Below are 26,140 nucleotides of genomic sequence, written 5' to 3' on the forward strand. Positions count from 1 at the left end.
TTCTTTGGGGTGGCTGTTACAGAGACTCAGGACAGCTCAGGTCCACGGAGCGGGTGATGCCATTTTTCAGCCTCAGGTTAGTAAAGGCACATACTGTGTGTAGTGCTGGAGGAAGCCCATCCTCGCTACCGGGGGAGAGAAAAGACTCCTCAGGCAGGAAACCAGGTTATGGACAGCAGGAGAGCAAGCAGCTGTGCTTGACCAGCAAAGGCTTCCTCACATCCCGTGGTGGGAGCTGACGGGGCGTTCGGTGGCACAGGTGGGAGATGAGGAGTCCCCTTCTGGGTGGCCTGGAGCCCCCAGGGGCCATGGCACTGTCCCCAGGTCCAGGGGCAGGAGCTGCCGTCCGTCGGTAAGAACTCACACCTCTCCCCTCTGGGATTTCATCTAGTGGTATAGAGTTAACTTTGAAAACTGCACGGGTAACTAATCTAAAAAAATACTCTAAAACGGCCACATTTAAAATTTCTGAGTTAACTTACCATGTACAACAAACCAAACAAAAGCAATAGTTATGGAATTACAGGGTCACATTTTAATTCCTGAATTTTACAGTTCAGCATTAATATCACCACATGTATACAAATGGTGTAAAACAAGTACAGTGGTATTTTTAATACAAAATAAACTTCTGTTTTATGGAAAAAAACTATACTTCATATCTACACAGACAGCCCATCTTTTTCCAAACAATAGCTAAAATTAAAATTAACTACAAAAATCTCCAAAACAGAGAAACTGCTTCAGTTTAAACTATTCCAGGAGAAATGGACCCATAACACATATTACAAGAGTGATCTCTCTGGTGGATTGCAGCTGGTTTCGTATTTTAACATTTCTGACACGTTAATTGTCGTTGGGAAATTTCCTCTCACGTCGTCATGATCTCAGATCACATACGGGCAAACTAACATTAAAATATTTACAGTTCACTTGCTGCTCTTGCGAATAAAACCTGGACTGTTTGCCTCTACCAACTCGCCTACTTTAGTCGCCGTTTGCTCAACCTACCACGTGGAATGTGCTTTTCTTGTTTTTAGAAAAAGCAGCTTTTGCATTAACACCCAGCCTCAGGTGCCGCTTGTTGATTCGGCCTCGCAGAGCGGGGTCTCTGGGTGATGGTTCCAGCTTGGTCCAAAGTGACTTTGGTGTTAAAAGGCTGCTCAATCCATCGCTACGAAAAACCCCTTAGTGTTTCTGGTCACCACCTCAGTTGAATTGAAACTGGAGAAGAGGAGAAGGGCTGGCTGCCCCCAGAGGAGACAGCCCCTTCCACCACACAGCCAGCCCCTCCAGCTCCTGGGGTGGGCCGGGGGCAGCACCGCTTTGACACAAGCAGCTCCTGGAGATATTTTGGAAGCGATCAATTCCTTGGCATAAATATTACTGGATGTCTAATCGAAAAAACAAGGAAAACCATCCGTTTTGAATCCAGCTTCCGTTTTCTCCTCTTGAAAAATACAAATTAAAACTTTATTTGTAACTGTTTTAAACAATTCAACATGCACTAGAACGGCAGTGTCCCTCCCTCCAACCATGAGAAATGCGATTTAATTGGTAATAAATGGTCCCAAAATCTGGATTGTTCTTATGCAAACAGAGTTAGTTTTCCCTTAAAATTTTTTTAAAAGAGGCATTACTAAAAGAACACAACTGACAGCACCATTACAAAATTAAGATTACTGGGTTCAAAATTTAAGCTTGAATTTTTTTTTCCTAGTTCTGTTAAACACTGGGGAAACCCTGCAATATTTTAAAAAAAGTTTTACCGTATCTTTCCCTCCCCCTGCCCTCCCAACACCTGAGACTTTCCTTGCTGAGAAGCCTTCATCCAGGTTCTGTGAATACTAACCCACTTTTTTTTTTTTTTACTTTTTCATTTTTTTGACAGCCTGAATGGCAGACTCCTTACTTACTAGAAAGATATTAAGTTCCTGGGAAGCTTTGTGTTTACAGAACTAACCCTTTCTAGCTGATACACTGAGTTTCTTTTGCTACTCCTTGTATTATCTTATATACTCATGGGAGAAAGCTTTCTGAATCAGATTCTTTTTAGCTCTTAAAACAGTTGCAGCATTTGAAACCCCATAATAAAAGTTCTTATTCCAAAGTTTTGGTTTCATTTATGAACCCAGACGAGGTCTTTTCCTTGGAGATGTCTCCTCCTCTTCATCATCATCTTCATCATCAGGATAATCCACTAGGCCAACTAGACTTCCCTGCCAATTAAAAAAGGAGAAGAAAAAAAAAAAAAAAAGAAAAGCTCACATTTAAAAAAATACCCAGAAATGTGCAACTTTACCACACAACCCCCAGCCAACCTGCCCGGGACACACGAGGCTGCAGAAAGGTTTTGGTGATGCCTTTTTTGTTCAAAGACCTATTTGTCTTAAGAATATTTTTGAACCTCAAAGTTATAAAAGTACTGGAACTTCCTTGCGTCTCGGGATCTGGTCTCAGAATTACTTTAAAATCCCTTTTCAAGCTCCCACCTGGACAGTCAGAGAATCTAACGCGTGTAACTGCACGTCCATTTTGCTGCTAAGTCTTAGGTGTGTGCAATACAATTTTTGCCACAATTTCCTGTAGCCTCTCAGGAACTTGCTCGACTGGGCAAGACATAACGAAGTATCACTAACTCTATTTCGTCTGCTTAAAAACACTTTGTGGGCCCCCTGTTGGGGGATTAGTAACATAATTGAGAAAAAAAAAAAAAACAATCACACACACAGCAGCAACTGGACAGTTAAAAAAGCTGAGGAGTGGGAAGAGTTAAATTATGCAGAAGATGCAAGATCAAAGGGTGCCCACCAGGTTCCCAACAGACTCCTGTCCCACCTAATACTTCCTTAAACCTTCTCCTAAACTAGTAAGGGCTTAGCTGGACAGGGCTTTGGATGAGTTTATATGTAAATAAGATGCCCTGCCCAGAGGCTAACGCTGACTGCCACGCTGACCATGCCACCTTACAACCAGCAAAGTCTCCTGACAGTGCTCCGCTGTCCTCAGTGAGGAACAGCAGCTTTTGTACCAGTTGTCCCACCTTGGAGGCCGTCACCGCTGTGCTCAGGGTTGTGTTCTTTGAGGAGGAGCCGTTGGAGGTTGCTGGTGACGTCTGAGCTGCCACGGATTTACTGTTTGCACCGTTTGCACCATTGGCTGCGCTGGCTGAGTGGGAAAAAGTGAATTTGAATCCCCCAGCTGAAGTCCTTTTTGGAAGATTCTCTTTGTCCTCGCTCTCCTTAGCTGAGGGACAAACATTTTCATACTTAAGTATCGGCTGTACACCATGGAGTACAATCCACATCACAGCATCATCACAGGGCAAAACCTGCCCTACTGGTTTTTTTTAAATTCAGTATAAATTCCCAGCTCACCTCCTGACCTCACCCAGCATGCAAATGGAGAAGGCAGGGGTGCTGGGGACACGGGGACACTGCTCTCTCAGCACACACTAGTACACGTAAAATTTTGCTATTGCATCTCATTTAATCTAGATGCATGCTTGGAGCAATTTAACTTATTATTTTAATCCTAAACTGTCTTGCAAAGACATGTAAGGAATTAATTAGTTAATTACACAGAATACCCTGACTCCTGATGATGATACAGAGCACAAGCAACTGGTTTGTTTACATGATACTCCAGGTATCTGCCACAGAGCACTTCCAGTGCTGACAAGCTGAAATGGAGTAAATACCTTTTTTAGTTTCCATAAATTTTTCATAGCTATCTGGAAAATCATCCTCCTGTTTTGACTTCTCGACTGGAGGTACAACAGCTTCACCTTCTTCTTCTTCGTCTTCGTTGAACCACATTTCTTCATCCTCCTCTAAGGCTCTTGCATCTCTGCGAAATCTATTGCTACGCAATATAGATGGAACACTGTAAGAGACACACGACAAGGGGTTCAAATTGTGCCCTCTGGTTCAGACCCAGCCAGGATCAGCAACGGCTTCTGAGGCTGGAGTGTGAATTCCCTGAGTTTGGGAAGGCAGCCCAGCTCCCTCTCCCATTCTGCCGTCAACATGAGCTTCAGCAAAAGCCCAGGTGGCACCAAGGCAGGTTGAATCCTAACTCTGAGTGACAGAAGAAGGATCTGCTCTTCGTAAGCTGAGAGTTTTCTGAATGTAACATTTCGTATCCTGACAAACGTGAGCGGTAACTACAGGAGGCCACAAGGAAAGCCAGATGGAGATTTACTCTAATTAAAGAAGTTTTCATCAAGAACCAAAAAACCAACCAACCCAGCCTTCTGCTGTTTCTGCCTTCTAGGAAAGGAAAAAACCAAGCAGCAGGAAGAAGATAACACCCAGGGGCATTCAGTAAAGGTCTCAGCATCCATAAACCGGGTCGTACCTGTTCAGTTTCTGGTTTTGTCGGTCTTTTTCTTGCTCATATTTTGTCTTCAATCCCTTGAATGTCTGAACATATTCGATAGATTCAAGTGCATTATAAAAGTTTTCAACTATATGTGCAATAAGGGACTTAATATCTTCCTGCATAAGAACAAAACAGGGTTTCAGTCTCAAATATTAACATGCAGAAGTTCTGAAACCTTTAGAGAGTTTAGTTTTAAAATAACTGATGCATTGTCCAGAGTAAAAATGTTAAAGAATAAGGGTGAAGTCATCAGAATTTTTTTTTTTTATAAAAAAGCTGAAATCTGGAAATAATTTCCCATACAAATGGACAATATAGTCAGTACTGTCCCAGTTCTACCTGTGACAGCTCGATTACCCCATGATGCTTGCTATCTAGGATTAAGCCCTCTTGAGAAAACAAGGCTCTCCCCCAAAGTTTCAGCTGTTTTTTCTTGTCCTCAGAACCCAGAGCAGCACAGGTGGCACCAGGCACCTTTCAGTCCCTCACCCCCTCACAAGCCTCACCGTATCGGGCAACTCTTAACTTTCAAACCACACTGGCAAAAGTCACCTGGAGACACAATGCATTTCCTTCTTGAGAAGTCAGCAGCTACAACATCCTGTGACTAAAAACTGCCCTACATTTTTGCAGACCACAAGGATCCCCTGAGAAGACAACTCCCACAGCCCAAGGCATTTGCAGCGAGTGGCTCAGGAGCTGTTGCCAGTCCTTGTTGTCCACCCCAGCAATCCCACAAAGCAGGGGCTCCTCCTTGTCCCCTCTGTCCTCTCCACACACACACTGTGCCCACAAACGCTGCCGGTGGAAAATCTACCGATTCAAAGCTGACACTGGCTGAGAAAGCATGTGTGTAGGATTTTAAAAGACAATGGTAATTCAAATTTCTAGCCAAATTAGTCTCATTTAGACTGAATAATACCCAGATTTACTCACATATAACATATTTCACTTAATTCCTCACTTCAAAGCTTGGTCTAGAAACAACACATTCTACCACTGAGATGAATTTCATCTGTGGGACGCTTTTACACAAATGTGTATGTAAATAGTGTAAATAGTGTATGTAAATAGGGCCAACACACACTCTGTGATGGGACAATCAAGTAAAACAAGCACGAAGCAGCTCGCTGCCTCCTTTCCATTTCAACATTTATCTATGGGGTTTTTAGCTTGTTATTTGAAGTAGTAATACACTATTTCAAGGGAAAGATTTGCATTTCGTATTTCTCCACGAGATGCCACATACACAGAAGAGCTGAAGAAGCTGCTGAACTTACCACCCTGATGAATTCAAACAGCTCGATCACAGCAGAGTTGAGTAGATTGTACCTAGTTCCATTATCCAACAGAGCATTTATAACCGGTTCAAACAGGTTTCCCTTGGTGATATAACGGTTATAAAATTCATCTTTTAGGCCAATTATCCTCCTCATAAAGCGAAGAGCACCTATGTGAAGAAAGAGATTCCAGAATTTAGTAACTACATGCCAGGGCTCCAACCTGCTTCTCTTGAAAAGAACTGAAAAAACCTGACATTTACTGAGAGGAAGATGCGTCGTCCCACCCCCCACACCCCCCCAACCCAAGAGCCTTAAAAAGCACTTTCTTAAAGTTCAGAAGAAACATTTGCTGAGAGGTAACCTTTCTTTCATTCTTTGACTTTCCCGGGTATTTGAGTGTGATCAGGCTCCAATAATTTATTTTTGAAATCCAGCAGCAATAAACTTTAGCGCAGGTGAAGTTAAAGTATTAGCTCATTCCTGTGCTTCTCCGTGTGCACTTCCCAGAACCAGCCCCTATTCTTTAAATACCACACTCACCAAATTTCATTTGCTCTCCACCAGGAGCACTAGATTTGTGACGATGTTAAGAAATTACAGTTTATCCATTTAAATGAACTAAGACAGCTGATCACAAATCATCCTTTCTGTCATAAAGACTCGAAATGTTCATTGTGGACTTCAAAAGACACGATTCCCCTCCACCACAACCTGCACTGGTCTACAGTAACAGCCATCTGCTACCTTTTTTTCAAAATTACTTAAGAGCTAGTCAGTAATAAAGAGGAAATTAACATGAATTTTGAGTTAAATAAACACTTTTACTCCTTTACATTCCCCACAGTAGATACAAAGCCTCGAAGAAGGAAATCACAACAGCTCCATACTCACACAAGGCCAGAAACGTGTGTTTTGAATTCATCAAGACCAGTACTCTTCTTAGCAAATCTTTGTTCATAATGTAATTTTTGATGTGATACGTGTGGTGTTCCACACAAAAAGTAAGCAGCTCCAAAATTAAGGCAAGTAGTTGTGCCGTTTGATAATTATCTACAAGAAAAAGTAAAGCCTTAAGTTATATTAAAAAACCACAAAGTGCTGTCATGCACCAAATCATCACCACGCTCAGCTGCTATTACAGCTCCTCACACGTTTCTAGTGACAAACTGCGTTGCTTTAGGAAGCGGGACTTTGGGTCAGAACAAACCAACACGTACAAATTTGGCTTTATATATTTTTTTTTTAAGTCACAAAACCCATGCTGAATTGGCAGTGGGATCTGTTCCAACCAGTTACTGGTTAAGGCAATCCAGACTACTGGTATGGAGTTAAAAAAAAAAAGCCAGTCCGATCTGTATTCACGTGAACCTAATTAGCAATGCCTTTTCATACTCATCAAAAAAGAAGCCTGCACAGATAAAAATCCAAACTGTAAAAGCTCAGCTCTGTCTCTTCAGTATGTATTTTACTAACATTGATTTAAACTTTGAGTAACAAAGTAGACTAGTAAAAAAAAAGTGAAACCCAGTAACTCAAAAGCAGACGAAAATGTTCTTTCAGCTTCCTGTTGTCTCAAACGAAGCAAAGCACCTACATCTATTTAAATAAAAAGTATTTTAAAAAAATAAAGTATGGACATACCTAACTCTTTTTTTTTTTTAAATAAAAACACCATACCCGGCACACAAGACAACTTTCAAAACTCAACGTCAATTAAAACTTACCAGGACAAATTGTGTTACTCTTAGTGGACCCAACTACTGCATCAGATAAACAGAAAACAAAAACAAAAATCAGAAAAAGTTTTTCAAAGCACTGCAAATATTTAAACGATGGGGATAAACAATCAATTCTAGCAGCCATTCAAACTTTTGTCAAATCAAAAGTTCCTGTAAGCTATCGAGAAATAGACATACAGCAAGAATGCATGCCAGCTCAGATTATATATTCAATTTACATTACAAAGTTTCAAATTCAACTAGGTGAAAATAGGTAATCTAATATTTAGGAATAGTATACATAGAATAAAAGAAAGTGCCTGTTGCAAATTTTTTCAAATAATATTATAAAATGAGTATTACAAGTTTTATTTTTGTATAAAATGCATAAAACATTTTTTTTTTTTACTTAAAACTTAACATGAGAAGACGGGTCAGATGAAAGAAATGTTTTTACCAAATACGTATTGGTTTGATTTAATCTCTTGAAAGAGCACTCAAAAGAAAGTCTGACTCAAGAGGCTGTAATAATGTTAAATTTGTTTGTGAAGCAGTAGAGGCAAACTAGCGAGTGTTATCTGTGTGTGCCAAACAGAGATTTCCAACCCCTTTAATGGTACCAGGAAAAATTTAAAAAGAAACAAGATAAAGGAGTCCCAAGTTGTATTGCTTTGAATAGATTTCTTTCAGCATTTCTATAGTACAGCCAAGTGAAAACCAGTCCTTGCAGTTAATCACCTGAGCACACCTGTAACCACTGATGCACATCAGCATTTTTGTAAACTTTTAGAAAAAAGTACTTGTGAGCTAAAAGACACTCTCTGCTTTACAGTAAATATTCTTTAAAGTTATACAACTAATAATACACACCAAGCAGATACACAGGATACAAGGCACAGCATAAAGATCCGTTATCATTCAAGGCTGGACTAAAGGGCTATTAAAACTTCTGCCTACAGAGCCCTGGCACTGGGGAAACACCACTTCTCAGCAAGTGCCTTCCCAGCTCGGGCCACAGGCTCGTCCCTGTTCCCAGGATTGCAAGTCACTGAAAAACATTACAAGGGGGTGGTGGTGGTGGGGAAGTAACATTACCTTTTTCACATTTATCTTCTGATGTATTAGCCAGAAGCGGTGCAGTAAGAACATGCATACAATGGTTGTAGAAGAAATTGAGAAATTCACTTTTTTCCGTTTTCTAAAACAAATATAACTTTATTAAATACTCGCATTTGTGTACTTCCTTTTAAATAAGAAAGAGTAGAAACATAAAAGACAGCTTACAAATAATTCTGTCAACTCCTTTAGGTCTGCCTGTATCTTTTTGGTTGGTCCTGCAACATTACCTTCACTCAAATAAGATACGTTTCTTTATTTTGGAAGAAGATCCGAGACACAGCAAACCAGCCCAGCTAGCACCAGGAAAGCCCCACCGTGGATGCAAAACTGCTTAGTTTATTAAACACTTGTACGATACCACAGACACGTTCCTTTTATCAAAAGTTAATGGCAATTTCAGCTTATTTTTTAGCTTGTTTAAATTCAGTATCCAGACCATACATAACACTGCCAAAAAAGAATAAAAACCTCTTTTTATTTTTATCCTCCACCACACTAACAGGAATAAATACCAGGCTTTCCGTTGTGCTGAGACAGTAAAGGTCTTTACCCCTTTGTGTTTTCTTACATTAGCTGTGGCCAACATATTCTCTGGGTCTATCAGGGTGCGCAAGAGCCCCATCAGCTGAACAGCTCCCCCGAGCTCAGGATCCGTATCGCAGATCATCTGCTCAATGACCACGTTGATGAGCAGGATGTCCTGCAAAAAAAAAAAAAACAAAACCAAAACAACCACAAAATAATTAGACACAGTTTCAATAGTGGAATGATTTCCCCAGTAAAACCGAAGTGAAACTGAAAAACTGGAAGAGCTGTGAAGCACAACCCTCCTCACCTGAACTCACTGTCAGGCAGAGCTACGATCTTATTGCTGTAAACACACACAACACCAACATGCTCAGAAACTTTTTCATCTTAAAGCTACTTTTTCCTACATTCCTACTGTCTAAGTTTTTGGGCTAACTGTATTCCAAATGCTAGAAAGGTTTGTTTTGCTGTTTTTCTTCCCTTTTGCTCTAAATCTAGTATAGTCAAACTCCAAACCACTTTTACTTACATCATCACTCTGCTGGGCCTCTTGCATTACGAATTCTCGGACCATGGATGGACTAAATTCTACCAGATAAGAAAATATATCTGTAGCAGCAGATCTAACTTGCAGATCATCCATTCCCTAGTAAAAAAAAAAAAAAAAAGAGATCAATTCATTTGAGTAAATCAAGTTTGGTATTTATTATGAAGTAAAGCTTCAAAGAATAGAGTTGAAAGTTTTGAAAACCTTTTATTACAAAAGTTTCTGAGAGACACAAAAATAACTATAGGTGAAAAAAACCAAACCCAAAACAGCAAAATGGTTACCCCACTATTTCAATCCTCTAGAAAAGTGAATTTGATAGCCCTAACTTAGGCAGGAAACATTTATATTGTGCTACTTGCTAGAGTACCTAAAATGCTCACGTTCTGTACCTGTCATCCAGAGTTTACTGATTTTGTACAGAAGGAACAACTATACAAATCAGTCTGTAGAAAAGTTTCTGTACTCATTTATAGGCAACAAGAATTAATAATTTTCCTTAAGGTCTGCTATTTTCTCTGATAACTCTATTTCTAAGCCTAAAATATTAATGTAACAGAAAATATTTGGGCTGGTCTAGCCCTGGAAAAGTATAACAAGATTAGGGTTCATCTAATCACTGAAGATCTACATGACTCTTCTGTTTTTTAACAGTCAATGTCCTTCGGTAACCTCACAGGCTGTTACTCTAGAATACAAAAACCTCAGAATTTATAGTTTCTGAGTATCACCAGCACTGCCATGTGAACTGCAATGCTCAGGAAGCAATAGCTGCTTCAACCAAAGGAGGGGAAAAAAATAAATCATGTTTTCACATTGCTGATTAAGATAGATTAATCTGCTTCATACCTCTGAAAAGACAGGATTACAAGATCTTTGGGATAGCAACAAGCCAACAGTTCAAGATTATCTAAAAATACTTCTTTGGCACTGTTCCAACAACAACGGAAAAAAAAACCCAAGCTGCCCCATGAAAGAGAGTATCTCTCAATTTTTACACTCAGTTGTCAAAAGGGCTGCATCTACCCCAGACTTCCCCATCATGCAAAAGCAAAAATAATCACAGTGACAAAGTCAGGCTACTTCAGAACACTGAGGACATCTTTTGGATTCTGAACATTACGATAAACTTCAACTTTCAGCAGAGCAAAGGTGTCCAATCAAACTTACAAAAAGGTGCTTCACAGATCTGAAGGACTACTTAAATGTCTGTGGGTTTTTAAAATTTTATTAAAATCAGCTTTAAGTTTTCACTTACCATTACAATTTCAAGAGCTGGAAGAATTCCCAGCTTTGCCAATGTTTTGAAAAATGCATCTCTGTTCTGAGGTTGTAATGTCTGAGAAAATGCGCAGAATTCCTTGAAAAAGTTAACCTATCAAATAGGAAAAAACAATTTAAAGTGTGTTTGATTCAGAAAAGTCTCTGAAAATAGGAAACTGTTAGAATTTGTCTTAAGAGTTTGTGTACTGGCCAGCATGTGCCTTTCTAGCAAACGGTATTATTCTAGTCCTTTCTCCTCAAACTTTCAACGATAACGACAAAGGAAAGGGAAAGACAGTAAAAACAAGCAGAAATTTCAGAGGTTGAAATTTACCCCAGAAAGAGATACAGTCACATTGTAGCTATTTTATCACACCTGTGTATGAAGGATTTATACTTCTGTCTGACGTGACCTTTGTTTGAAAAAACAGATGCTTCCCTCACTTAAAGGAAGATTTTAACAAGGCAATTTCAGCTGATAAACATATTCCAGGCTAAATAGTGTTTGTGATACATATATATATTAAGGGACTACTGGTAATCCTAGTTTGTGATACAAATATATATATATTAAGGGACTACTGGTAATCCTTGGTCATAGGACTTAAAAGTTCTTTTGGAATGAGTACAGTACAGTGAAAAAAGCAGTGTTTAAATGACAAAGAGAAGTGATATGGTATGTTGAAGAGTACTCAGAAGAAAGTATTCCTTTAGGCCTAGGATGTCAGCTTAGTGCTAGTACTTTCTCAACAATAATTATTTAGAACAAATAAACCAGAGCTTACCTCACAAGAAATATTTTTCCAGTGAATCCAAAAACGAAGGCTCAGCTACATTAGAATCTATTCTATGGTTACAGAAATACCTCAATGGTTGCAGAACCAGAACAACAGTTTCAATATTTCTACTTAATATCTGTGGTTTAAGTGTTCAAAGACCACTGGACTTACCAATTCACATCGTTTGTCATCATCTGTAGCTTCATCTGTTAATTGTGCAAAAACTTCAGACAAAAATTTCTCATCTTCCTGTGTAACACAAGAAGAACATGACTTACATGATGCCTCTTCAAAGTTAAAACACTGATCTTTATTGGATCCCACACTGTAGGAAGTCGAATTTAGTTTAAGCTTAACTACGATGCCTAATTACAAACAAAAAAAGCATGCATTAGTAGATTTGGTAGATAACGGTTTTTTCCCTTTTTTTTCTCCACACCTACATTTTACCACAGGATAGGGAAACCCAAGGCTACCTGTTGGGAAGGATCATTTCTAGGGCATTGTTTTGGTGCTGATTCTGCGCAGTGGGAGCAGGTAACCATAGGCTACACTGAGCACAGGTGATGATTACTAAAACTGCCTTCTAAATGACCAAAGGAGGTGTCATTCCCTTTCCTTCTGTCACGCCCCCCAGGGTTTACAGCTCTGCCCCAACCCCCCACACTCCCATTCATCAAAATTTTACCATGTTGCACCTACGGCGCTGACACAACGGGGCTGACATCACACAGGGATCAGGTACCCATTTGGGATCTGCAGCCCTGCAAACCTTTGTTCAGACCACCCATGCAAGGGGGAGTAGATCAACACGTTACAAGTTGTGCCCCCATGCCCCCATTAACCTTGTTCTCAAAATAAGCTCTCTGTTTGAAGGAAGTTCAGCTTTTTCAATCTGGAAAACTTTTGTTAACCTTGTTCTCAAAATAAGCTCTCTGCTTGAAGGAAGTTCAGCTTTTTCAATCTGGAAAACTTTTTTGAGAATTATTTGCCTTTCACATTCAGATCCTCTACTAAGTGATATTTATTTTAAGTATATATAGGATAACATTTCACTTCCTGTTGAGCGTTTCAGTTACACCATTGCCTAAAACTCAACAAGTACAAAAGAACCAGAGCGATCATCATCATCATCATCTCTCAACTGTTTGGGCAGTTCCTGTCCTCTCTGAACATCCATTTCTCTACACTCCTTCACATAGAAAATAGTGTTGGCATTCTCTCAAATCAAATGACAATTTTACCTTTAAATAGAATATAAATTTTAAAGTAAACAGTAACATTATGCTACAGCATTACAAAATTATGCATCACTGATTCAACTCCATAACTTTACTTATGCATTGAACAAACATGAAGGGAACAGTAGCATTCCAATAAATATATATAAACATCACACTGCATCATGTAAAGGGCGCTTACTTCTCTATTTTTCTGTGTGCTGTGACTAAAATCTGTGTGCTTTATTAGGCTCACATAATACAGAATTGTGACAGTCACAGGAATGCCAACCAAAGGCTTACAATTTTTTCCTGAAAATTTTAAGACGTGGGAAAAGAAGTGCTTTACAAACAACCGATACCTGGAATCAACACCAGAGAGAGTGCAACGTACAGAGACTTAGTAGCTTACTCTAAGCTTTGCTGGCTTTAACAGCTTAATTAAGCCTATTGAAAAAAATAACCGTACCACAATCAGCAACAGAGAGGCTAGAAAACCCCTACAACACAACGCTTGGCACCAGAAAGAACTCTTGCTTGTCTAAGGCTGCTGCACGGTGTGGTGCTGATGTCCTGGAGCACAGGAAGGGCGTAGGATCTCCACACTCACCCAGTTTCCCAGGTGGCTCCCTTCATCCACAGCAGCACTGGGATCTGCTGCTTCACAGCACGTAGAAAGGAGCTTTACTGCTGTGGCAAACACAATCTGTTACTCCTATAAACTGCATTCTCCTAGGGAGCTTTGCCGGTGTATTTAGGGTAACAAGACTTCTAATGTGTTCACCAAACCCAAAGGAGCTTTAGAGTTCTTGGGCCACAACAAAAAGCTGATTTACACCAGGGGACTGTGAAAACAGTCGTGAACCTGAGGTCCATACAACTCTCTAATTTTCCTCAAGCGTGCTATCAATAACATCTCTTCCATGTGTGCTTTCTTCTTAGTTTGTAACTCTCAAGGCAGCTCAAATGATGTACAACAGCAACATTATTTGTAAATTAACATGCACATCTCAATTACGGTCAATCCTGTGTAGGTGCCCTGCACTTTCTCTACTCTGGCAAAGACAGCAGTGACTGAGAGCAGCAAAAAAAGCAAGCAACAGGAGTTTTCTGTTAAGGCACAATTAACCGTTCAGTATAGTAAAACTTACATGAAAAATAAATAAGTTTACAGAGTTAAAAATCTCTAAATGGAAGTGGGACTGTGGCCTGGCCTCAGGAGAATGATACTGAATTTATTTTAGTTTTAGAAAACTAACATATGGAATAGAATAAAAAGGGGAAGATTTATTTAATGCAAACCCATTAACTTTGCAAATGGGATTTACTTTTTAGTTTCTTCCTGCTATCAAACCAAAGTAGAGAGAAGTCCAAAAGCTTATTCATGAAATTCTGTAGCTTAGGGGTTTTTTTCAGTTCTCTATTGCATTCTTTAGAAATATTCCCTATGGCAACGTTATCTCTCCAGTGCCTCTCTCCTTCCACAATTTTACTGCTCTCTTCTTCTCCTTGAATCTTCGTATTTCAGAGACTATCCATGATCAAAACAAAACTGATAGGTTTGTGATGTTCTGCTCTACACAAATGTACCATTATTTCTAAGGACATGGATCAGAATCAGATAAAAACCACTTTGGTACCCATTAGTTTGCACAACAAAATATGAACTGAAAATACCCTAAATGTCATGAAGTTCAAACGCAGCTCTTTACCATGGCTCCTTCCACAGTCCAGCTTAGTTGTCACACCCAATTACTTTTAAGCCTGCTTCTGTCTACAAAGTATTCCATCAGCTTTTTGACGTAGTAACATACTGGTTAATTATTACTTTTGTGTATCAGTATGAAGAGAAAAAAAATAATAATTATTTACTTTACACTACAACATGAACATCTGAAATTAGTACCATAAAGTAACAGTAGTATAACAGGAATGGTTCTGAACATGCTCTTTTGAACCACAGACTCAGAATTTGTTATAAAGATGTCACAGATGTCCCTGATATATATTGTTCCCTCAATTACGTAAACAAAACCAGCTCAAAATGTGTATGTTTACAACCCATTAAAAACACTAATATATACACCTGGAATCTATAATTTCAAAAATAAAAGGTATCAGAAATAAGGGCAAGCATTCAAAACATTATGCAAATGAGAGCACGTATGATTAACTTCCATAGTGATAAAGAGCTGTAATCAATTTCGAAACTACAGCTAGAGGTATCTATACACAATCTGTCTATATAGTATTAAAAATTACTTACCTGCAACATACTGACAATCTCAACTTTGTTGAAGAAAATAAAGGAAGTGAGTGTGGAAAGAAAATTCTCTTCAAAAACAGATGGTGTCGGCAAGATGATGTCCTGAATATACTGTACCCTGTAAGTCTGGTGGATTTTTTGCCTGAGTTCAGAGTCTGTTATAGGAATAACCTCCTTAAATTTTGCTGTTTTGGTCAAGAACTCCCTGTGCCGTTTTGGCTGAGCCAAAGAAGGATCATACTCAAGGCATCCAACAACATCCATAATACACTCATCAGAAAACATCACCTCAAACAGAGTTGCTTTGTTGAGAAACAAAATTCCTCTAATAATTTCATACAAATGATGTAAGCCTTCGGTGTTCTCTAAATTCTCGCAGACTTGGAAAAGCTGTAATAGTTTTTTAATATAGCCTTCATTCTCCAAGGCCAGCGCTAGCTTTTCTCTACGGATGGGTGAGGAGAGGACAGAGGTAACTAGGTCAGCAATCTCTTCAAGTTTGTTGAGTTCACAAGTAGGAAGGTCGATCAAGGGACTAGTTTCAGGCATTTCTTCTATGTGTTCCTCTTCTGACTCAATGAGGTCCTGTGTGACTTCCACTGAAGGATCCTTACCTTGAACCTAAGAAGAGAGCAAGCACAATTACTGTCTCATCCCAAAACATACATCAAAATAATCAAGTCAGTAACTGCAGTAACATGTGCTATGCTAAGCACTTTTATACCTTCAGTTGCCTGGAAGACGTCTAGCCATGCAGAGATCTGTTTGCTGCCTCTAAGCTCTACAGTCACTACCATTTCCCTCAACAGTACACTTGCCAAAAAATCAAATCAAACCAAACCCTAAGAGCATCACAAAGGCTCACACGTTACACAGGAGGACGATGAAGCGGGAAGAGTTTTGGAATTTGATGAAAGAACCTAAGGCTAACGGTTTACGTTGTCTGATCACATGAAGGCATCCCTTTCAGACTATGTTTCTTTAATTAATAGCTTTACATTGCATCATTTCAAAATCTGAGAAGGTTATGATAAATTCCAAATGTGAAACCCCAGGTTTGGTCTTGTAAGTACACATAGGTGCAACTCCATTGATTTATTACTTCCAGAGTTCAAAGTATAAAATTTAAACTGTTCTGTAATAAAACAATGAAGATCAAAATATCCGTAAGACACAGGCAATAAGATTTTGGTCTTGATGAAAAAATGTATCACATTTTTGAGTTTATACAGCAATGCCACCTCTTTGTCTCTCACAGTGAAATATCTTGCTCCTTATGCATTGCAACACATTTTCAGTTCCACCACACTCCAACAAGCCAGCTTCCTAAGGCCACCTGGGAGGATGATTAAAACACGGTACTCCGCTACTCCCCTTTTTAATACAAACTCACTCCTAAAATGCCTATTCACCTGAGTTTCATCATTACATTCATTTTTCAAAAGCGCGGGATGAAAACAACTACTAGTGTTCTAACTAGTGGCAACTTAAGATCTTACACAGAAAAGGTACAGAAAACAATGACCAACGTATGCTTATTTTACAAGTAGGTTTAAAAACTACAGCACAAAAACATGAAGTCAGAGAAGACATAAAAATATCTGGAAGAAACAGAGTATTTAAAGTTAACTGTACCTGGCAGATTTTTTCCCAAATTTCATCACAGCCAGCTTTTTCTTGAAAACTCAGTGCTAAATCATAGTTTTCTGCTTCTGACCAAACAATCAGGGTGTCCTGTTTAAGACAAAAAAAGACAAATATTGTTACTGAAACAGGTCTACACTGCATATTAATCTGTATTCGTTTAAGTCATATCTAAAGAAAAAATATTTTTTATTAAAATTACACTTGTCACAAAAGAACGCAAGACATTAAAATACTAAATCACCTGTTTGGCCATAAGAGACATCACCTTTTTTTTTTGCTATTTTATGACCAGTACCTTATGTATTATATATTTTAATATACTGGTTTTCATATCCAAAACACTTAGAATATTATTCTTTCTTGCTATTTTATGACCAGTACCTTATATATTATATATTTTAATATACTGTTTTTCATATCCAAAACACTTAGAATATTATTTTTCTGCAACATATTTCTGAGCCAACAGTCTTGAAAAGGGAATGCACATGTTGTAGGAGATTAAGAAAACCTGCAGTATAACAATTTAAGTCTTTTCATATTTAATGAAGCAGAAACAAAAGCTCCAAGATTATAGTGCTTCCTCCTCAGAAAGGGTTTAATACAGCCTTATCACTATGAGAAATAATGCCTAACTAAAGTTAAAATACTCTTTTCTGAATTAAAAGACATACAGCCTGAATAATATACTAAAGTTACAAATGTCTTGCCAAAAGGTACTTTCATTTGAGCAGATTTTTCTTCTCTGTTACATTGCCTCTACCAATCCAATTGGTGCACTTGCACATTATAACTGGAAGATTCGCTGGAATTTCTGAACCGACTAAACAGGTGTTTTTATGAGGTTTTATTAGGACACTTGAGGCAGTATTGTGAGTGATGTCAGCCTCTGCTTCCACATCCAAATACATAGTTTGGCATCCTACAGTAACCCCATCTTCATGTTAAAATGTTCAAACTGAACAGCTCTCTGCTACTTTGATGAGCTCCAGCAAAACAGTTCAACATTCTGCCAAGTGTGTTGATCTCCTGAACTGTTACTGCACCTTTTACTTTTTTTTTAAACACCAACAAGCCCTTGCTTAATGGTCAATAAGGTTAATTTACTTCCTGCATTTACAAAGGTCAATATTCACTGCACAGATTATCAAGGTTTGTAAATCTTCAGCTTACGCATCACTTTTACGGTAAACAAAACATTCAAAGTGACATCTCTAAGCTTAGCAACCAAACCCAAACAAACATCTGACTGGCCTACAGATGCCCAACATACTTGAAGAAACTTCAGGGGCAGCAGGAAACAGGCACTGCCACTGCCCCCCAACATCTTTACCCCAAAAATGCTGCTTGGTTCCCTTTGTGCACCAAGCAACAGGACGTGATGAGGGTGACTGATGACAATCTGTACAGCATTCACTATGCTAAAAGGCCAAAACACGACGTGGTATCATACAACCATCCCTCACATGTCCACTGCAGACAGAGGGACAAAAACATAATTAATACCAAGTGATCATTGCTACTCTTGAACCTACTGCCACTCAGCATTCCTTAAATCGTTTTTGATCAAAATCAGGTTAGTTGAGATGATTTAAACAGACCTTTGTTAATGCAGTTATCTGGGATTACATAGGTCAGGGAGCGCTCGTAAGTATTTCCACGGGGAGATGTGAGGGGACTAACATTTCGGGCAGGACTGCTGAGAAGCAGCTGGCATGGGACAGGAGGTAAACTCCTCCACCAGCACAGCTACCTGAAAAGCACACATCCCTCTCAACAAACACAACTTACCAGCTGCTACAGTTATTCCTCTGGAACACGAATGAAAATCAGCATCACTGATATGGCATTAATTCTTCAGTTCATTTCTACAGTCAGCTTAATCTCTCAATATCCATATGTAGTTGTGTGTTTTGAGGGTTTTGCCTTTTTTTCTTTTTTTTTTTTTTTAAGAAGCCTAGCTTAACATCCTTTTCTTACGGCAACACTATTAACAAATACCTACCAATAGATCAGCTTCCTTCTCCCAAAACGTAATCACAGGCCACACTAAAAACAACAGCATTTGCACAAGCTCAGGCTTTTTTTCCTTTCTCATTTTTACACATTCCTTAAAGAAACGAAATTTCCTCATTCCGAAAAGAACTAAGCTCACTGTACTATGGTTTTAATGCCGTTCACGAGAGTTGTTTGTTTATACTACAGTGCCCTGTATTACACTTGTACTTTTGTCCTGCAGTCACAAATATTAATAGGTAGATTCCCTGCTTTCAGGCTTCGATTCGTGTGCACAAAGGGTACAGCTTCCTACAGCTGACAGGGTCTCTGCTTACAGCTGCCCACCCTCAGCTCCAGCACACAGACAGCTGAATCTCTGTGTTTACAGCGTGCCATTTGAGAGTGTGCAGTTGAACTGGGCTTCAAGGAAAAAATAATTATTGTCAGCTGCAGGCACTGAAAAGTCTGATCAGCTCCCTGATCTGGTTCTCTTTTAGAGATTAATAAAAAAATAAGAATTCTTAGCATAATGTTATGGGCGTTACAGAACTCAAAATCTGAAATGTTTATCTTGAGATGTTGAGGGGTTGGTCTCTTCTCCCAGGTAACAAGCAACAGGACAAGAGGAAACGGCCTCAAGTTGTGCCAGGGGAGGTTTAGATTGGATTTTAGGAAAAATTTCTTCACCGAAAGGGTTATCAAACATCAGGACAGGCTGCCCAGGGAAGTGGTGGAATCACTATTCCTGAAGGGATTTAAAAGCCGGGCAGACATGGTGCTGAGGAACATGGTTTAGTGGTGATTTTGTCACTGTTAGGTTGATGGTTGGACTCGACGATCTGAAAGGTTCCTTCCAACCCACGATTATATGTTCCGCGAACTTAAAGATGCCCTGACACTCAAAATCAACACACTTACAGGTGATCTGAGATTCAGAGGTGCTCGATGAACACAGAAAGACGCATTCATGAAAAGATCCTACTCATAGTCCAGAATGATTCACACAAGAGACATTGTGCAGTGACTTCAATGACTGCACTCAAAAATTCTGTGAGAATTCTTGAGTTACTGAACAGTACCCATTTCAATCTGTACCACCCACACACAGCAGAAGTTATGTAAGTTTCTCCGAAAATATTGCTGAACAACTAAAAGATAGTTTCATCAGAAAATAACTTTCCAATACCAATATAAAATCTACTCATCCGGAGTCCACTTCCTGCATGACCTAAGACAACCCCTGAAGACCACAGACAGTCCCACCCACAACGCTGCTCCTTCGATGAGCAACAGCAATGCTCCTTAATTCACTTCAACACAAGATAAAGATAAAACCAAGACAGTAGTTCTAATCCCTCTTCAGTGCTGGTACTGGTTTGTACAATGAATGCTCCTACACTGGCCCCTCACGCCCCCCACACGCCAGCAGAAGCGTGATGTACAGTGAACCAGGCAGGGGAACACATGCTGATAGAAATTAATCCAGTGAAAAGGGGTGTTTCAACTAAATCAGTTCCTACACCTAACCTGTCACACAGCAACACAAATACTCATGCTGGCGTGGATGAGGAGTGAAGAAGCCCCCTGGCAACTGCTCGGGTTGGCTTTAACAGCACCCCTGGAAATGTGTTAAATCCCAGCCTCAACCAACTCCCATCTTGCCTGAAGCAAATTGCTCTGTTCTCCCGAGGGATGGCAACGCAGTGCAAAAGACAGGATTTGCACACATTCTTCAGGTCAGATCTGAAAATGGATAGAACACACCTAAAGGAGAGTTAACATCAGAAGGCAGAGCTCACAGTGAGGATTTCTGTAGCAGTTTAAAGTTGTACAGCCGTGCAAATGAAAGTTACCACCTCTGTAATGGAGCTGAAGTGAAAAAGCACAAGAACAGATTCATCTGATTTCTCACTGAAGACATGCTCTTCCGCCAGTTCTGCCAGGGAACAGTAACCTCAAGCAGAGGGTGGAACAACAAATGGGTGTGGTAACGACTTTTTAAACTGCTCCTGCTAGAGCCTCCACAACACATCTGACCCTGCCTTATGGCCAATACCGGCTTTCCAGTAGAGGTATGTAACCTCAAAGCCAATGCCCCAAAATCCAGGAGCATCTAAAGCAGGCTCTCATGTTCTTTGCATACATGGAATTAGAGATTCTTTCATGTTGTACGCTGAGCAGCCTGGCACCTATGTCCAATCCAAGTTCTGCTTCTTTTGAGAAAGAGGTCATGATTATAGTACGCTTAACACCTTCACAGAATTGAGTTCTGCCCAAAAGCTTGTGACCACAAACACGGTTTGAGAAGGCAGATAACAGGCCTGTTTACAGAAACTGCCCTGTTTACAGTTAGTCAATGGTTACAGTACCACTTAGCACAAACAGTCTAATATTGGTAATCACAGACTGATGCACAGCAACTAAATATCAGGGCAGTTTTCTTTTTCTGCAGAACGATGCCACGCAAGCCACAACTTAAGTGACTGCTATTCTGTAAGTCCATTCAAGTAACTTCTATGAAGACAGATGTGTAAGCAGGGCATGGTTCTTTTCCATCAAACTACACCATCTTGCAGCTTTCTCCAAACCCAAGGCCATCAGCACCTTAATGAAAATCTGCAACTGAACTCTGGCAAGTGGAAAAGAGTGCTCTCCTCTGTGCTGCCATCCACCTACAAGCACCTGCCCTGGGCAGAACAGCACGGTCTGAGTCTTCAGGCTACCTACCTAACAGACTTCAACACAAGGAAAGCCCACCTCTCTTCATCTCTGATTAACCAAAGAATATGTTGCCTACATCTTTCCACCATTTTAAAAAAGGATCTGCTCTTGAGATGCTCAGGTTTGAATACAACAATCTTTTAGAGGTGAGACTGAAATACCACAAATTGAGAAGCATGGGAATGCTACGTTGAGGTCTGCTTTTTGCTGCTCTATTCAGAAAGATACATGTAAAATTTGAGGACAAAACTCTCCCAACTAAAAGCTGCATGATTGCAGAAGTTAGACAAACCTAGAACCTGTCTCTGGAAATCATCAATCTTTATTCCTCTTCAAAAACAAAAAGAACAACTCAAACCCAAACTTCTTTGAAAGAGTGAACAACGAAATGCTTTCAGCCACAAGGACACAAAAGCATTAGAATCAGTAATAAAAGCCAACCAAAATAAACCACACCACCAGTGTTTCAGAACTACAACCTAAAAAGACTCCCACAAGAAAAATGGCAACAAAAGCTACTTAAGTCACATGAAATTTTGCTACCAATTAAGTAAAGAAGGCTTTCAAATAATCAGTTGTTTGAAGTTTCAGAAAACAGGCTGCAAAAGGAAGCAATTTAAAACTTTGCAGCAACATAATCTGCATTTGTATTTCATTATGTATTAATTTCCTCCGCTAAACAGGAAGCAGTTCAAGGCTTTTAACTTTCAGAACCCTGCAGAGCTCCATAAAGACCGTCCCCCTTCCTCAGTATGGCCCGCCCAAGGAAAGCCTACCACCATCACCCACCTAACTAAAACCACCAATATCTAATGAGCCTTCTGAAAATTAAAAGCTAGGTCCAACACTGACTCGCTCCTAAGCTGAAGTCAGCCAACCTGTGCTCAAAAGTATCTTTCCTCAAATTCTCATAACATAACTTGTCACCTTTCCATTGGAAAAAAAAAAATCAAACCAACAAAATCCTTAAAGATTTGTCTCCATGATTTAGGAAGAATTACTGAAATACTTCTGGATACCATAATGACAAAGAACAGTATAAAACACTGAACAAAAAGGAACAGAGAGTCTACCGCAGAACAAAGGAACAGACAGAAAAAAGCCAGTAATAACCATCAGAACAATGTAGGCAGAGACACCAAAAATTAATGCAGAAAAAGAGAAAAGCAATAAAAGTGATAAAAGCAAAAGAGATTTGGTAAGCTAATTTTTTTTAGTAGATTAAACAAAAATGACCCATTAACATAGCTCCCAACTGTTTTACTTCTTTGTTTTGCAGAAGGCTTACTCCCAGGAAATGCAACTGTGCAAGTAAGTCTCACCATGGCTAGTCCCTTTCCTTAGGAGAGCAGAAGTTTTCAAGGCTTAAAACAAAAACTAAACAGCAACAATGAAAGAAGTTACACAAAGACAAATTCCTTTGTGTTATTTTCAGAGAAAGAACTCAAGAAGTAAATACGCTGTAACAGAGCTGGCCAAAGTTTTGCCTTCCTAATTCGGTAATTATTTCATACAGCCTGGGATGGGAGACAAAAGTTACACTTATATGTTTTTTGAACTATTTGTCCTGTACTGAAATGAGTATTTACCCCAATTGTGTATATTCTCTTCAAAACATGAAGTCCAAAAGGGTTTTTCAGGAGAACCATGGTTTAATTTCTAGAATGTGAAGTATTGCAGCACCTACAGGCTTCTAAGGAAGATTTTTCCCTCTATGAAAAACACCATTGACAATTCCATGTCATGCTGCTTTGCTTTTTTTCTGAAAAACGCAATTAGTTTGAGCATAAAACAATTCCTCAGTAATCAGAAAAAAAATAAAGCCTAGCAATAATACTTGCCTGCTGTTTTTGATATGCAGTATTTGGATTTATCTTCGATTCTAACAGTAGTGAACCTGAAAAAGGTACGAAGATATATTTACTAAGTTTAACAAAACAAACATCTCTACGCGTCTTACAACAACCACCCATGTGCCAGCCAACATATATCCTCAACATACTCCACATCTTACAGAAGGTCCAGCAGAACCATCTTCTTTAAACATAATTCCCTAAAATAAGCAAGTTAAGACAAAATTCAACATAAATATTCATATTAAAATGTATTTTTCTTTTCCAATTTAGAAATTCCCTGTAACGCAGTTTTTTCCCCTGAAACCTGGTGTGACAATTAGCTTGTTTAAAGGCCGTTTAGCAAACCTATACGAATCCACATCAGGTAACTGTGCTGCCCAGTATAAAAATGTTTTTCCCCACAGAAGCCACGTGGGCCATTTGCTTTTATTTCCTTCAACTGTCCTTCAGAAGTGAATCATCTGGATACTATAAACCCAGGGACTTTATCTTGTGTATGCAAGTAGTGTATGTATCCTGGCAACAGCTCCAGAGTCATTTATACCAGTCTTAGGTGGTTTATTTAGCACATTAGCACCTGTCGGCTGACAAAGTGGTGAGCGTGTACCCTCCCCCCTCCAAAAGAGACCCTTAAGGTGACTTTAAAGTGCAGTAAAACACGAGGAACGCCATGCAACCCGATCACTTCGGAATACGACCAGAGAATTTCTAGGGGAAAACACCCCCAAAACAAAGAAAAACCCAATGAACTTTTTATAGTAACACGAAGGGGGCGGGGGGGGAGGAAGAGTAGTTCCAAAGCGAACAAGATGTCGTCAAACATAACAACTTCATCTCCGTTCAGTCAAAGGAGACGCAGCCGGCCAGGGTGACTGGCAGGGGGAAAGCCTAGGGCCTGGGCGGCTTATCGGGGGAAGGAAACTTCGCACGGGGCCGGGGAAAACATAATCATAACAATTCTCTGGGGTCCTCCCCGATAAAGGCGGGGGGGTGGGGATGGGGGCGAGCCCAGCAGCCAGGCCCGGCGGGGCGGCGGCGGGTGTCGGCGCTGGCCGGCGGGGCCGGTGCGGCGGGGAGCGAGGGGAAGAGGCCCGGGCCCGGGCGGCGGCGGGCGGCCTAGGCCTCCGCGCAGCCCCGGCCACGCTCTCACCGTCCGACTCGGCGCGCACCAGCAGCGACATCCCCTTCAGCCGCTCCACGTAGGTGCAGGAGACGTGCCCGGTGCCCCTGTCGTCCCATTGCCGATCCTCGTTGAGGGTGTAGACCTTCACCCGCCGACGGGTGTCCGACATGGTGCAGCTCCGGTTCTCGGGCCCTCCGCGCCGGCCCCGGGGCCCAGGCCCGGGCCCGCTCCGCCTCCGGGGGGCGATGGAGCGAGGGCGGGGGAGGGAGGAAGCGGGGCCGCCGGGGGCCGCTCAGGGGCACGGCGGGGCCGTTAAGGCGCCGCTTTTCATGGCTCCCCAACGGCGAGAGAGCGACGCCGCGCCCCGGCTCGTGCCCTCGCTGGCGCCGCTCCGCCGCCTCAGCAGCTACCGCAGCGCCGCCGCCATCTTGTAACCCGACTCTCGCCGCCTTTCTCTTCCTCCCAGCCCGGCCACGGGCTCCCCTCGCAGGGGCTACGGCGGCCGGCAGCTGCCGTGGTGCCGCCGAGGGGACGGCGGCGGGCGGGGCGGGCCCGGGGGAGGCGAGGCGAGGCCAGGCGAGGCGAGGGGCGGGCAGCGCCCGCGGGGGTGTTCCGGCGGGAAGAGGAGGAAGGGCAGAGCGGCTCCTCTCAGGGAGAGGTGTGTCCTCCGTGCAAGGCCGGCAGCAGCGGCTCCGCCTGAGAACAAGCTCACTTTACAAAAAAAGGCTTAAAAAAGAATTTAAAAAATATATATATATGTTAAAGGCGATGCTAACAGCAGGTACCGGCGCAGACAAAGCATCGCCGAGAAGGCCGCCGCTGTGCCACAGACGATGGGCGGGATGCGGAGCCCAGCCCCTGCTGTAAGAACAGAGGGAGGCCCAGGGCTGAAGCTGTGGAAGAGAAGGTTTCCTTCGCATCACAAAACAACACCGAGACCATTCCCTGCCATCGCTTGTAGCCACACACAGCCTTTACCCCAGCGGGGCCTGTACCACGACGTGCCCTGTACATTCGTGGAGAAGGCTCAGGAAGCTGTTCTGTGAAGCTTCTCAATGAGAGGAAACATGCTTAACTAGTCCTTACCGTACAATTTAAAACAGGCCACTTGCCAGGCATTGTGGAATCTGTAGAGCTTAGTTTTCCATACTAAAAACTAGCTACACGTTTCCTCTGTACCAAAAAATAATTACATTTCACTGTTTGCATGGGAATAGGACAAAAAGTGTGGAAGAAGTCAAGCTGTGTGAAACGGCGGGGACTTTGGGGAGGAGGGGAAGCTTGAAAGCGTCTCAGAACAAAACCTTTCAGGCTGGGAAGGGGAAGGGAGATGGGAGGGCAAGGGCTCCCCAGGCCAGGGTGTGTCTCATTCCCAGACACAGCAAGACTCTTCCAGCTCTTGCCTAATGGCGAAAGCAGTTACACCGGTATAGCTCTTTCTTACAAGACAGGCATTTCTCTGGTGTAAGTTCAATCTCATTCCAGATGAAGGGAAAGAGAAAGCTTACTACAGAATACACCACTATAAATAACTATGTGCAGCTTTTTCCATATGTTAGAGAAACATTCTCTAGGCAGATCTAGGAAATTTACATCACCTCTAAGAAAGACTAAGAGAAGCACCCTGGATGGGGTTCTGAGGAACTAGGGTTCAACCCCAATCAAGCCCTTATTTTAATTCTTAACATG

At 41.0% G+C, this 26,140-nt stretch overlaps 1 protein-coding gene across 4 annotated transcripts; it reads right to left on the reverse strand.

The window, feature by feature from the left end:
* Positions 1-512: 512 nt before the first annotated feature.
* PPP4R3B (protein phosphatase 4 regulatory subunit 3B) lies at positions 513-24,993 on the reverse strand. Of its 4 annotated transcripts, none has more exons than XM_014966379.1 (16): positions 24,479-24,993; positions 23,314-23,369; positions 16,742-16,840; positions 15,107-15,727; positions 11,792-11,869; positions 10,837-10,953; positions 9,561-9,677; positions 9,072-9,203; positions 8,480-8,582; positions 7,391-7,426; positions 6,558-6,716; positions 5,664-5,833; positions 4,360-4,499; positions 3,701-3,864; positions 3,044-3,246; positions 513-2,219 (listed from the first exon to the last, which is right to left on the reverse strand). In XM_014966379.1, the coding sequence occupies exons 1-16, from the start codon at positions 24,618-24,620 to the stop codon at positions 2,124-2,126; spliced, it is 2,433 nt and encodes an 810-aa protein (XP_014821865.1). In that variant the 5' UTR covers positions 24,621-24,993; the 3' UTR covers positions 513-2,123. The 4 variants fall into 4 exon arrangements, with proteins under 4 accessions (XP_014821865.1, XP_014821866.1, XP_014821863.1 ...); XM_014966380.1 differs by having other exon boundaries at positions 3,044-3,168; positions 3,701-3,885; XM_014966377.1 differs by having other exon boundaries at positions 3,701-3,885; positions 7,391-7,423; positions 24,479-24,992.
* Between the last annotated feature and the right edge of the window lie 1,147 nt (positions 24,994-26,140).

This window comes from Calidris pugnax, unplaced genomic scaffold (genome assembly GCF_001431845.1).
Source record: "Calidris pugnax isolate Ruff unplaced genomic scaffold, ASM143184v1 scaffold31, whole genome shotgun sequence".
Classification (NCBI taxonomy): Eukaryota; Metazoa; Chordata; class Aves; order Charadriiformes; family Scolopacidae; genus Calidris; species Calidris pugnax.